Consider the following 12,449-nt stretch of genomic DNA (forward strand, 5'->3'; position numbering starts at 1 on the left):
TACAGACACCACCCAGCCCTTTCGCCTCTCCAAAAGTTTGACAGCCATGGGCAGGGCTTTCTTCTGTCTTCTCCTCCTCTCCCCCTTTCACTTCCCTCACTTCTCCAGGAGCTGTTGACTCCTCCACACCACCCAGAATGCGTCTTTGTGCTCGGAGAAGCAGAGGGATTGTGTTTACACCCGCTCCTAGGTCACTGCACCGACTGCCACGATGCCTTCCCTTCTCCCCAGTCCTGTTTGCACACAGCAAATCCAGCAGTGGCCACCTAATGTTTTGCAGCTAAGATACGTACAGAGAAAATAGCATCAGTCAGCACCAGTTGGTTCTTTGGTTCTTTACAGCAGGAACTGCTGCCTCCTTGGGAGGCTCTGAAGAGTCCCATGCACCATCTTTAAGAGTGGCTTAATAGTAACACAACATTTGTTCTRGGAGAGGAGGCTGGTAATTTATCTTGGTTTGGTGAGGATAGCCCCTAGTTTGCACGCTCCTCTTTCAGCTTCTTTAATTTCTGCCCAGCCTGGGCTGGTGTTTCTACTTGCTCTTTCATGGGCTTGGCAGCTATTTTCCTCTCTGCTGTTGGCTCCTTCCTCTTCTCTGTGGTTTCTTTTTTGCTTGTAGACTCTGCTTTATCTTTCCCTTCGCTGTGCTTTGCTGTGGCACTTGATGTTACCTGCACAACTGGAACCAGCTGAAGGGGCTCTTGGGTCTCTTTCCACCTCCGGGCCCCCGAGCGCGTATTGAATTCATACATTTTGCCCGTCACTTGGAAGAAAGAGAAAGAGAAAACCACATGCAATTAAAATCATTCCCGCTTTAGCAGATGATGAAGCGATAGTTGTCCACAGTATGAGGATGAAGCTGGAAACACAAAGCACCTGGAATATCAGGTGGGTTTGGGAAGGTCGCCCTGTGAGGAGCAGCCTCATTTCCTCCTGTGAGCGTGAGGGACCCAGGAGCTGCAGGAGTATCTTAGGGCAGCCACCATTCATCAGTACAGAACTGGCTCATCCACGATCTTTAGTTGTTATGACCAGCTCTCCCCAAACTTCTGCTTTGGCTGTGCTAGGAAAGGCCATTCTATACGTGTGGACCTGTTTTTTTTAAGCAGTGCTACCTATTCAGCAGAGCAACACCCACCAGCAGCACCATACGCTGCAGGTGTCCTGGGGACCACGCCAGGTCACCCAGGGTGACCTGGGGCTCTGTGATCTGGAATCGCCCACAGATTTTAGCTGTATGCATCAGTTTGCAATTTGCACTGAGTGCTTGTCGCACATCTTGCTGTGAACGTTGTCTCAAAGGACAAGTCATTAATACAGTGAAATAATGGGTATTTTCTGTTTATTTATGTATATATACAAAAACCTCTTAAGTTTCAGTTGTTTAGCATACATTGCTACCTTTTCTTATTATAAATATTTCTGGCCCTCCAGATTTTGTGAGTAATTTCTACCTCTGCCCTGAAAACAGGTAACTTTTCCTTCAGTTCCTTTACTACGTAGCAATAGGAGGAAAAAGATGGTGTGATTGCCTCAGAGTATAAATTACTGCCTCTTGCTAAACAATCAGAGAATCAGAAGCCGTAGTGGCACTTCATCTAATTAAACATTATTAATATTAGACAAACAAAAGAGCATTAAGGCCTGGAAAGAGACATAGGTTACATGTTATTGCCTGTCATAGTTTGTATGAGAATTAATGTTTTCTGACACAGTAACACTATACGAGCAATTAAAGATGAAACTGGATCTCTTTGCATATTATTTTGATGACTACTTTCAAGGCAGGCRTGTTAAAGCAGCGCAGATCAGGAAGCAGTTCCTGAGCAGCCCTGCTAATCATGTTCAATAGATAACATCCTAGGAGTTATTAAACCTCGTCTCCAAACCACAAACCCTTGATGCTCTAGGGTTCGGGATGAGCCATAGAGGAGAGAGGGGAGAAGAAGGCAGCATGCATTTCTCTGCTGTCACCACAAGGATAGSTTATAATTTAATTCTCCTGCTTGACACACATGCCCTTGCCCTAGGGTACAGTTTGGATAGGCCCAGATATTCCTAAGTCTGGTGTGGTCAGGTCAGCCAAGGAAAGAAGCTGTCCACTGTCCTGCCATAACGCTGGGAAGCAGCTCTTGAAGTGGTCCAGAGAAGCCTTTAAAATGCCATTACATTTGGGAAAAAGCCTGGACTTTGGAGCCCATCCCTTTGGGTTCTCTTTATAAATCARAAGAGGCCTTAGGCCTGCACCAAAGCAGCCTCAATCAGCCTTGAGGATAGGCTTAATTGCACAGTAGCTCCTATTCACTTGCCTAGATCCTACCCAAGTYCCTGTGCCTCATGTTTCCTATTAGCTCAAGGCCCACAGCCCAGATCCAGTGAATAAGAAACACAGAGTGCAACAGATGGGTGGAAATTTGGCCAGATGAGTTCAAGCCTTGAAACAAGCCTGCCTTTTTCTGTGTAGTTTTTAGACCCACCATTTCAGACCTATCTTCAGAACGCATTGTTGAGGACCTGGTTTAGGCRACTACATCTCATTTTGCCAGCCCATGTGGGGACCCTTGGCCTCCAGCACCTCAGGGCAGGCCCAAGGCTTGAGTGGGCCCTGCAGCGTGGGCTTCACGTGGGAGCTGCGGTCAGAGGGATCCCCCCTGACAGAAGCATTTCTGTGCCACGGGCCCTGCTCAGAGCGCAGTGGCCCCGCGGGGAAGGAGATCAGCACTCTGGACCTCCTGGGCTGTCCTGCTGGGCCCGGCCTGCCCTAGTTTCTCTCTCCGCAAGTGCCTGACTGGTTAAGCACTACTCAAAGTTAGGCCACTTGGAAGGTTCCTGCTTTCCAGGGTGACACGCTTGGTAGCTGATGCCACCAAGTGCATCCAAATCCAGGTGCTTTCTCCTGTCCTCTACAGCAAGGGACACCACAGYCTCAGGTGAATGCAAGGGATGCTCCAAGAGAGCAGGAGTGTAGCTCACCCCCTCGGCCCTGCTGGGCTCCCAGGGAGAGTTTTTGGGGATGAAACCAGTACATTGGTGGTTACACAATCCCTTGGCTTCTTCCCTGAGAGGGGAAGGATGAAACTACATAGCATGACAGCACAGGAGCAGCAGGCTTGGAGCAAATTCCTCCTTAACTCCCAGCCTCCTTTCCAACCTCCCATACCAGATCCATACAGTTTGTCAGAGGAGCAGTACATAACATAGCCATTACATCTAYGCTTTCAGGAGACAAGAATATATTCTACCTTAAAAACACTACTAGGGCACTGTCTTGAATTTCACTACCTGTGAAATATAGCTCCCATTCTCCTTGGAAACTGCCGCACTGAAATATGAAAAGCTAATGTCGAACCGTATTTAAGTCAATGAATCTAGCTTGTTTCAGGCCAAATATTCTTATCCACTGTTAATTACTTTTTATTACCTGGGTCTCTGGCTTCTCCATCAAAGATGGTGTTCAGCTTTGTCATTTGCTGTGAAGAGAGACAATATGTGAAATGAATCCTGTGAATTAGTTAAGCAAGAAGGAGCAGTGACTTGGAAATGTTGACCTACCTGGATGGAGGCAGATTTGTATGACCTGTATATCACATTCTTGCAGGCTGAGTTTAATCAGAACTGGCAACAAAAGCTATTTGTGGTGTAGGGTGTTGCTACTGGATGTTCAAAGGTGAAGCAATAAGATCTGACATGCTAAACGCCTCCACGTGTGCAACCGCACAARGGTCATCTCCACCCTGAAGAGGTCTGGTAACCTCCTTGCTAAAGAACCTGGGGAAGGGAAGGTCAATTTGAAAGCACTTTGCAGCCTTTATGCCTTTGAGAAGGAGTCCTGAGATGCTCTGTACCTGTGAGCAAACACCTATTTCTGAGGAAATAACCTCTTTTCTCTGCCGTTTGGGTACCCCGGGGTACACATTTTGCTCACACTCCCRTGGCTCAGGAGTAGCTGCAGAAGTCGGTGGCATTTCAGCAGGGTAGCCCTGGTGCCAGTGAAGCTGGGGCGAGTTGTCCTCCTCCCTGCTGGGCTGCCTCCCTCATGCAAAGGGCTCTATAGCCATATTGTGTGGCAGGGTGCACAAAACTTTTCTTTTCAGACTTGAGGATGGCTGTACTTACCAATATCATTTCTTTCTTAGGTTTCTTCTTTTCTAYGGGAAAGAGAAAGCATATTGTAAAAAAAAGAAAAGTTTTCTGACCATGATGGTAGATACTAATGCCATGATTTCCCCAAACAGAGAGAGATGTTTGGTACTCAGCTTCTGAGACATCTCACATGAGCTTTGTTTCCTTTCAAAGAAAGATCCCTAATGCTTTTTGAAAACCAGACTCTTTTGTAATAGTCTAGATTAAGAACACAGATTTGCCATGTTCTTATTTCCCAATTTCCTAAATTTCCTAAAGCAAATTTAGGCTTGAAAAATCTTATTCCTGCAGTAAGAAGTAACAAAGCAATAGTTTGTTTAACCAATTTCCCTTTCTAAATAGTATGGACAGAGAAATTCAGATGTGGTCTTTATGGAAGCTTATCCATACATTTATTCAGTGAAAAATTCTTTGGATTTTTTTTTGTTTGTTTTGTTTTGTTTTTTGACCTATCACTCATTCTCTCATTCCAAAATGTTACAAATGAAGTTTGCTTCAGAGGTGAAATTCTCCCTGCTGCCCAGCACCAGGCAACCCACACAGGTCTCTGCACTGCAAAACTCCCCTTTGAGCTGTATTTTGAGGGCTCCTGTGTTGCACAGGCCCTGCACTGGCCCTCTACCAGCAAGCAAACTTCACCAGTGGGGAGGTTTGAACTAGAAATGTAGATCTTCCCCCCCCCATGAATGTTTGCACTTGCAAAGCGTGTGCAGTCAAACATTCATTTGCAGGCAAAACAGGGAAGTGCCGCAAATCTAGTGAAGTAAAATTCCAGCTGAAGAACAGTTTGATTATGTGTGAATTTACCACACAATTAACTCATCCCACATGCAAACAGACACCACAGCAGTGCCACGAGCTCCTCAACGCTATGAATTTGTGGATGATACCCAGCTAGTCGCTAGCTTGATTGATGTTGACCCAGCTTGCTTGATGCCCTTCCTCTGGAGAACAGCCTGTCTGTGCCCCGTCCAGCTCCTTGCCCGGGCGTGGGATCCTCGGGAAGGCAGCAGATGGACACAAACCCAAGTGGCCAAGGGGAACCTGCCCTGGCCTTTGCCACGCAAAACTGAGGAACCAGTTCTTCAGAAAGCACCAGTTTTGTGGAAAGTTGCCGACACCGAGATGTCTCAGACAGGGCAACCGAGAGAACAGCCAATTTTGCTGAATTTTTTCAGTTGCGTTTTTTCCAAGCTGGGAGATACTGAGTAGAGGGAGTCATAAAAGCAAGTTCTTAATGAGAAGACATAAGCTCTGCTTGCTAGAGGGAAGCCTGTGGGACTAAACTAAGCAAGGCTACTTTAAAAACACTGTATTTTTTAGGGGTAACTTATACCCCTGCTAAGTTTTATGACCCCTTTAAAAACAGTGATACTAGGAAATAAATCCTCAGGTATATAAAGTAATGGGCTCGAGTGAGAAAATAAAGTGGATCAGAGATGAGGGAGTTAAGAGAGGAAACGGGTCTTGGAGACAGCTATTGAGAAACTGAATTACTTCTTTTAACAGGTAGCATATGTGTGAAAATATATCCATGCCAGAATGTCAGGATAGTCTCAATTTGKTTTTTACCTAACTGCTGAACAGTTTTGAAGACCAAAAGGACCAGGAAATCAGTTAGGCTGACCTCCCATAATCAGTCAGGATATTTAATTGGAGCCCGCTTATACTAAGCCCAATTTTTTATCTGGAAATGCATTTACACACTTTGACTAGTAAACAAGGTGTTACTGAGAAGTATTAAAAAAAAAAAAAAAGCGATACAAACCTGGAATATCCATCCTGTAAATAAACAAACAAACAAGAAAAGATTAAGAGTGTAGTTAAGGAATATCTGACTTACTTGACAAGTATCAGGCTTTTGACAAGACAAGAATATTGTGCTTTGGTGCTTTCTTCYCTTCACTTGGCAAGAAGGCTCTGCTTCCCTGAGGTTGGGGATTTGCTTGATTTGTTTGGTTTATGCTTTTGTTTTCACCAAATGCCTGCAGCACTTAATGCTGCCTCCAAACAGCAAAAACCCCTGAGTGTTGCTCTAACACTTCTCCAGAAAGTGATATTTTAAAAATTCCTATTGATGATAGCACGATGGATTTCTATAATCTGCAAAATTATACTTTCAAGCATTAGTCGTGTCTAATTCCATCCAACAAGAAGGTCAATTTGTTGGATTTCCTGTACTCAGATAATACCCTTTAAAATATGGGAAAGATTTAAAATATATCTGAAAATATAAAAATTGCTTTTTAATGGGAGAACATAAATGCCAATGAATCAGTTGCCCCATTAATAAATAATAACAATAGCCAAGCTATATGCTGCTAGATTCGTTTTTCATTTTTATCACAAATTACTAAATTTCTTCCACACACTATTTGAATTATAATCACAGTCATATATAACCTCTTTTCTTTAAAAATGTACTATACTTTTTGAATTTCAGTCCAACCTGAGGATACTTATGGAATATTCTTTTTTGGGCCCAAGAATAGCTTCACTTAAATTTCTGTTCACCCTTCTTTTTGTAAAGTAAAATGTCATTTTTAGGCTCTCTGACTCAAGCCCCATAAAAGAAACCCCAGTCCTTGGGGATCTCTACAACTTCCCAGAAGGAAGCAGAGCTATTCCAAGGTGCTTCCTTGGCTTTTGCCAGGTAAGAGTAATTAGAGCTACCACGAAGCTTTATGGGCCGGACTCTTACAATGATCTTGGGCAAAACTCCAAGAAATCTGCAGAGTTTTGGTCTGAATAAAGAGCTTGGGTTTAGCATCAATGCTTGAAAAGGACTCTGAGATCCTTAGCTAAAAGGAAGAGCTCTATGCACATGATAACCACTGAGATGGGAAGTTCCCTTGGAGTCAGCACCCAAGTACGTTTGTATTTATGCTCAGCACAGTTGGGCACTGATTCTGTCCAGGCTTTACAGGCTTAGCTGCCTTTATAAGTAATAATTATTAATTCCATAATTACCACCAGCTAGTGCTTTTGAATAACTTTATAATTAAACTTGATAATTAGGGGAGAAAAAGGAAAAGAAAAATCCATGGACATTTTCTCCTTGATTTCCTATCTTTAACACCAAATCTCATGGTAGCCAGTACATTTATTACAGCAAAGGACACACCACTGTGAAACATCCAGAGCCCGGATGTCATTACTTCTCAAGAGCCTGAGTTCCCTGTGTCACTACCAGGTGTTTTCAGGCACTACCCAGCCGGGCACGGGGGGACTCACAGGGGGAGGCCGCCGGCGTTCCGGGCGCGAGGCCAGCAGGCGCGGAGGCTCCTTGCCAGCAGCCCGAGGAGCAGCAGGCCGCCRAGGGTCAGCACGAAGGGCACGTACCACGCCGACTCCGAGTAGAGGTTTTCCCTCCTCGTCACAAGAGTAAAGCCAGGCTTGTAAAGCAAAACGGGGGAAAAAAAATGTCCTCATGCTGCATGCTCACAAGGCAGTGAGACTGACAGCRCTCTTCATCTTGCTTGGCTTAATTTTYGCAGGGCTGCATGACCTCTGCATTGTGAGGGTGACAGAGCAGTGGAACAGGCTGCCCAGGGAGGTKGTGGAGTCTCCTTCTCYGGAGGTCTTCAAAACCCACCTAGATGCCRCCCTGTGCCACATGCTCTAGGTGTGCCTGCTYGAGTGGGAAGGTTGGGCTAGATGATCTCTAGAAGTCCCTTCCAACCTTGAACATTCTGTGATTCTGTGACCCCCAGGGTGCTCGGGATAGGAGGTACATGAAGATAGTGGGAGACAGCAGCTCAGAGGAGGACTGAGATGGACCACCAGGCTCCTGGGGCAATTGCAGGCAGGTGAAATGTAGCCCGCCCGTGATGCAAAAAGGAGGTTTCTGACCATGTTTGAATCTCTTATATCAAAGCATTGGTGTTTAAAAGCCTCCGGTTGCCTCACAAGCTGCAACTGCACTGTCTGAGGATAAGGATGTTCAGGGAATATTGCCATTACCGAGTTAATGGTTTCTAGATACCTAAGGCAAAACTGGAAGTAGGTCATCTCCACTGCAGTAATCGTTCAGCTTCCTTCGTAAGAGGAGCTGAGCCCTGAGGAATTGGGTTATTGTGTAAAAATAATGAAAATCCTTTTTTTTTCCCTGTGGCTTGTTCCAGAAGGGAGCTCCACACTTCCTGAGCTCCCACATCTCTCCATTCGCCAGGAGACAGTGCTGTGGGCTGGCACATCACTTGGAGCTAGCAGCTCATTCATTAGGGTCCCATTGTGATACTAGCTTCAAACAGGCCAGAAATGACTCCTTTACTCTACCTGGGTCAACACCTGGTATAGTGTGTCTTATATCGCCAGTTCATCTGGCATCTTCAATCATCTGCCAAAGTTTTTATTTTACTTTCTATAATACACTTGTAGTTATACTGCATACAAAAGAAAAGAAAAAGAAAAAAAAGAAAGAGTTTCTATTTGTTCTCTGTCTAGTGATGGCTATAAGCTAACTTGTATATTCTAGCAAAAAATCAGAAGGCAGGTGGGCTGTTTTTCACTGTGTCTTATACTGTACTATCAGTAACTGTTAAAAGATAATATTGAGGATGAAGAGTGATCTACTGTCAGTCAGTCATGCTGGGCATATCAAATCACTACAGAAACTCTAAATAATCTTAGTGTTACCATGACTCATGAGTGACTTTTGGTGATGGGGATCCTTCCCTGTACTACCAGCCTTCCAGCATCCGTTTCACCAAGCCACACACTGAACACACATAACTGGTAGTGAGAGGAGCAGAAGCTGTAATGAACGTGCTCTTCTGGAAAATAGTCTGAAAGTGGAAGGCTGATATCTCCAGGGAGGCGGATTTAAGGCTGCGGTGTGAGGTCTAGACTGTGCTGTGGCTGTGGTAAAGCACAGGGAAGAAATACAGAATAAGTTTTTTTAGCTTAACTTTTTGTTCCCACATCAAGTAGGGGGAGGAGAAGGCCGTGAGAAAACCATTTATTCCTTCCCAACAGAGCATTAGATAATAACAGGGTTATTCATCAGTCTGCAAATTTGGACTTAAGCATTTTCATAACAAAGCTTTCAAACTCTCATGTACTCCATGTGCAGAATCCCCTGGCTCTGGCTCAGTTACAGGTAGTCCTTAGCAGATCAGATAGTTTTACAGTTAATAGCTCTTTTATCCCTTCACAAGCATTGTTGTATTTTCACTCCTGAATGTGAGGAAGAAAAGGCTAATGCCAACAGGCAGAAAACAGGGGGGCTTTGGGCAAGAGATAGCCAGTGTGGCAAGGGAAAGACCCTGTCCCACATCCGTGGTGTTGCCCATCTTAAACCTCGGCGACACACTGGGGATGTGCAGAGATGCTTCTGTTCCTGGCAGCCAGGTCAATGTTTTATGTTAGGGTGACCTCAGTGATGTAAAAATGTCCCTTCCGAGTGACTGGGATTTCCTCTTGTTCTTGTTGCTGCCTATTTTGACCTTGGCAGCTGCAGATTAATTTGTGTCCCACTCTAAGGAAACAAGTAGATGTGCAAGGCAGCCAGGCAGTGACTATCTGAGAGCGAAAAACAGTCCCTGCAAAATGCATGAGGTCATTTCAATGTTCCAGACAAGGCTGACCCTTCCTCTGTGCTCACTAGGTTCCCAAACCTTTAACTTTCCAAGTATGTGGTAAGGGCAGATGTCTGCCCTTCAGGTATTTGCCTTTTTGTTTTAAAAACTAAACTGAAAAAAAAAAAAAAAGATACATTATAAGTCTATATCTAGGACCAATCCTTCACAACAGTGAACATATTAATCACCACGTAGTGATTAATACACCACAGCTTTAGTGTAAGAGCACAGGGCTCAGCACTGCCCAGATCTGGACCTGTAGCAGCTTTTCTGTTTTTCTTTTACATAYGTCTACCCACTTTCTTTATTCCCAAGGAGAGAAGCTCACAAAAGAAAAACAGATGAAATCCAGTGAACTTACTGTAGTGGTAATGACAGTAGTTGGGTTTGGGATAACTCTGATGCTCAAAGTAACTGTACCAGTTTTAACCAAGGCTGTAGTTTTGGCCCTGGCAGACAGCAAATTGTCATCCGTTATATACACACGCAATCTGTAAATCCAGCTTGTATCAAAACCACTGTCATAGTCAAACCTAGATGCAAGAATCAACCGAGACGTGTTGGAGCCAGCACTCGGTGAAAAGGTGAAATGGTTGTTCACGTTGCCTGCAAGTGGTAGAAAAAAATAAATTACATCACCAGAAGGAAGAAAAAAACAAGTAATTGCCTGAAACAAGCAAAAAGATCATTTTCTGTTGGCAATTTGTTATGGATCACTTTACACCTATGTGGTGAAGTATCATTGACAAGAATGGCTTGAYCTTCTTGATTACTATATCAAATAAAGTCATTAAACCGTTATAAAAATGCAGAACTGGAGACCCTGATGTCACCTGTACGAGCTGGCAAATAGGGGATGATCAGGAGTTCTCCACTAAAAGTAGCACATAAGCTGTGCTAGGCTTTTATTTACAAATACAAGTGAACCATCAGAATTCAAGAATTTTTGCAGTGCTTCAAGCTTGCACCCTGTGACACAGTACCTTCATTAATGAAGTATCGGAAAGACCTGGGATGAGAATCGCGATCTTGACATACAATCCTGAAGCCATTAACATTAGTCCCAACAGCCAAGCTAACTGGGATTTGAAATGAGTAGAAATTGGGTGAACAAACTGRTTCTTCATCATTTACTTCCAAAACATTGACAGTTACCTGAAAGAAAAGAACAGCAACCAGCTGAAGGACAATTCTGAACCGAATTGCCTTCTATTGGCTCTTTGCCTTTGCCCTTTTCATTCTTCTGACAAACAGCTGTTAAAGAGCAATAAAATTCCCTTCCAATCTGCCTTTTTTTTTTAACAGAAAATGTTGATGATTGTTTGACTTTATTTTCATATTGGCACCAGCACTCCTTTGGGAACAGGTTCCTTAACCTCAATCATGTCATAAGACCAAAGATCTTCTGATTTGTCTGATGATTTGAATTACCTGAGGTGTGTCACAGCAAGCAGGAGAAATAATAGTAGAATGTATTTCATTAAGCTTCTTTTCAATGGCCTCAAATTGCTTCACAGTCATTAGTTAGGCTTCTTAGCACAWTTAATAATAATTAAAAACATTATTCATGGAAGGAAGGAACACTACCTGTAGATTGACCCTTCCCAGTGAGACAGAAATGCTGTTAATGGCCTTCTGCAAGGCCACTGGTTGGAGTCACTTGTGCTTCATGCCAGCTAGTGTTAGCTACCTGGGACAAGGAGGCTTCCCTCTCCTAAGTTCTCCTCTAATCCTTGTTGATCTTTAATATATAAATAGATAAACTCATTATCCTTATGAGTTCTTGATGTTACATTTTCCTTAATCACCACCTTGAAACATTACAGGAGATAAGGAGATAAAGTATTTCTCTCCTAGCTTCTTGGTGGATGGTAGTTGTCTGGAGCAAAAAAAGTAAGCCTAGCTCCTGTATCTCATGCAAAAGATGGGATTTGGCAAAAATCAAGTGTGAAGCAGTGCACACAGAAGAGATGTGAGCCACTAAAATGGGAGAAGCAGCCTGGGATTCTTCAGAAGGAATGACTGCAATCGCCTTTGTGGATACACCACCTACATCTATTCTTCTAAACAGAAGAGCTCTAGGGAGCTTGAGCACTGCCACAGAGTTTAGTGATACCATGGTCCCTAGCATGCACTTGTCTAGTGCCACAGTGCAGTGTTTGGGACAAAAGTGGATGTCATGGTCCACTCCTAGTAGAGACCATGGACAAGGCTGTCTCAGTCTTGGGGATATATGAATCCCCCTCATAGTTCATTCTGACAAACCACAGAGTCCTCGGGCTGTACTTCAAGTACAGAGCATGTTCCCTCTGTCTCACATTGTGAAAACACCTTTCTGCTGGGCTGCAGCACGGTCTTAACATTAGTGCAGTTACTCTCCTGTGGAAATGGACGCACAAAATCAAAAGGATGCTTAATAGCCACAGGAGCACCATCTGAAGTCCAGAAAAAAACTTGGCACTAAGCATAGGTGTAATTAGAATGTGCTCCTTGTCCTCAAGATCCTGTCCTTACTCTATTTTCTGGCATATGTGTAGCCTAGAGAATACCTTAAGTTGTCTAGGACACACAAACACACAAAATTTTACTGTCCAGGCTAAAAAAGATAATAAAAACACAGAGTTAAAAAATAAAATCCTTTAGTTAGAAATAAATCAAGACTGAATGAACACCACATCTTTCATCTGAATAATACACAGCCCAGTGCAGGGATGAACTTGCCTT

General features: G+C 43.8%; 1 protein-coding gene across 1 annotated transcript in view; it reads right to left on the reverse strand.

Annotated features, from left to right (window-relative positions):
• Positions 1-473: 473 nt before the first annotated feature.
• CDHR3 (cadherin related family member 3) overlaps positions 474-12,449 on the reverse strand; it is a 29,941-nt gene continuing 17,965 nt past the window's right edge. The window contains exons 13-19 of the mRNA XM_026046367.1: positions 10,709-10,880; positions 10,087-10,331; positions 7,378-7,538; positions 5,912-5,925; positions 4,117-4,148; positions 3,422-3,470; positions 474-763 (exon numbers count right to left, since the gene is read on the reverse strand). Coding sequence (XP_025902152.1) covers positions 474-763; positions 3,422-3,470; positions 4,117-4,148; positions 5,912-5,925; positions 7,378-7,538; positions 10,087-10,331; positions 10,709-10,880 — 963 coding nt within the window. The remainder of the gene's footprint in view (positions 764-3,421; positions 3,471-4,116; positions 4,149-5,911; positions 5,926-7,377; positions 7,539-10,086; positions 10,332-10,708; positions 10,881-12,449) is intronic.

The sequence above is a fragment of the Nothoprocta perdicaria genome, unplaced genomic scaffold, assembly GCF_003342845.1.
Source record: "Nothoprocta perdicaria isolate Ctin4 unplaced genomic scaffold, notPer1 scaffold_44, whole genome shotgun sequence".
NCBI lineage: Eukaryota > Metazoa > Chordata > Aves > Tinamiformes > Tinamidae > Nothoprocta > Nothoprocta perdicaria.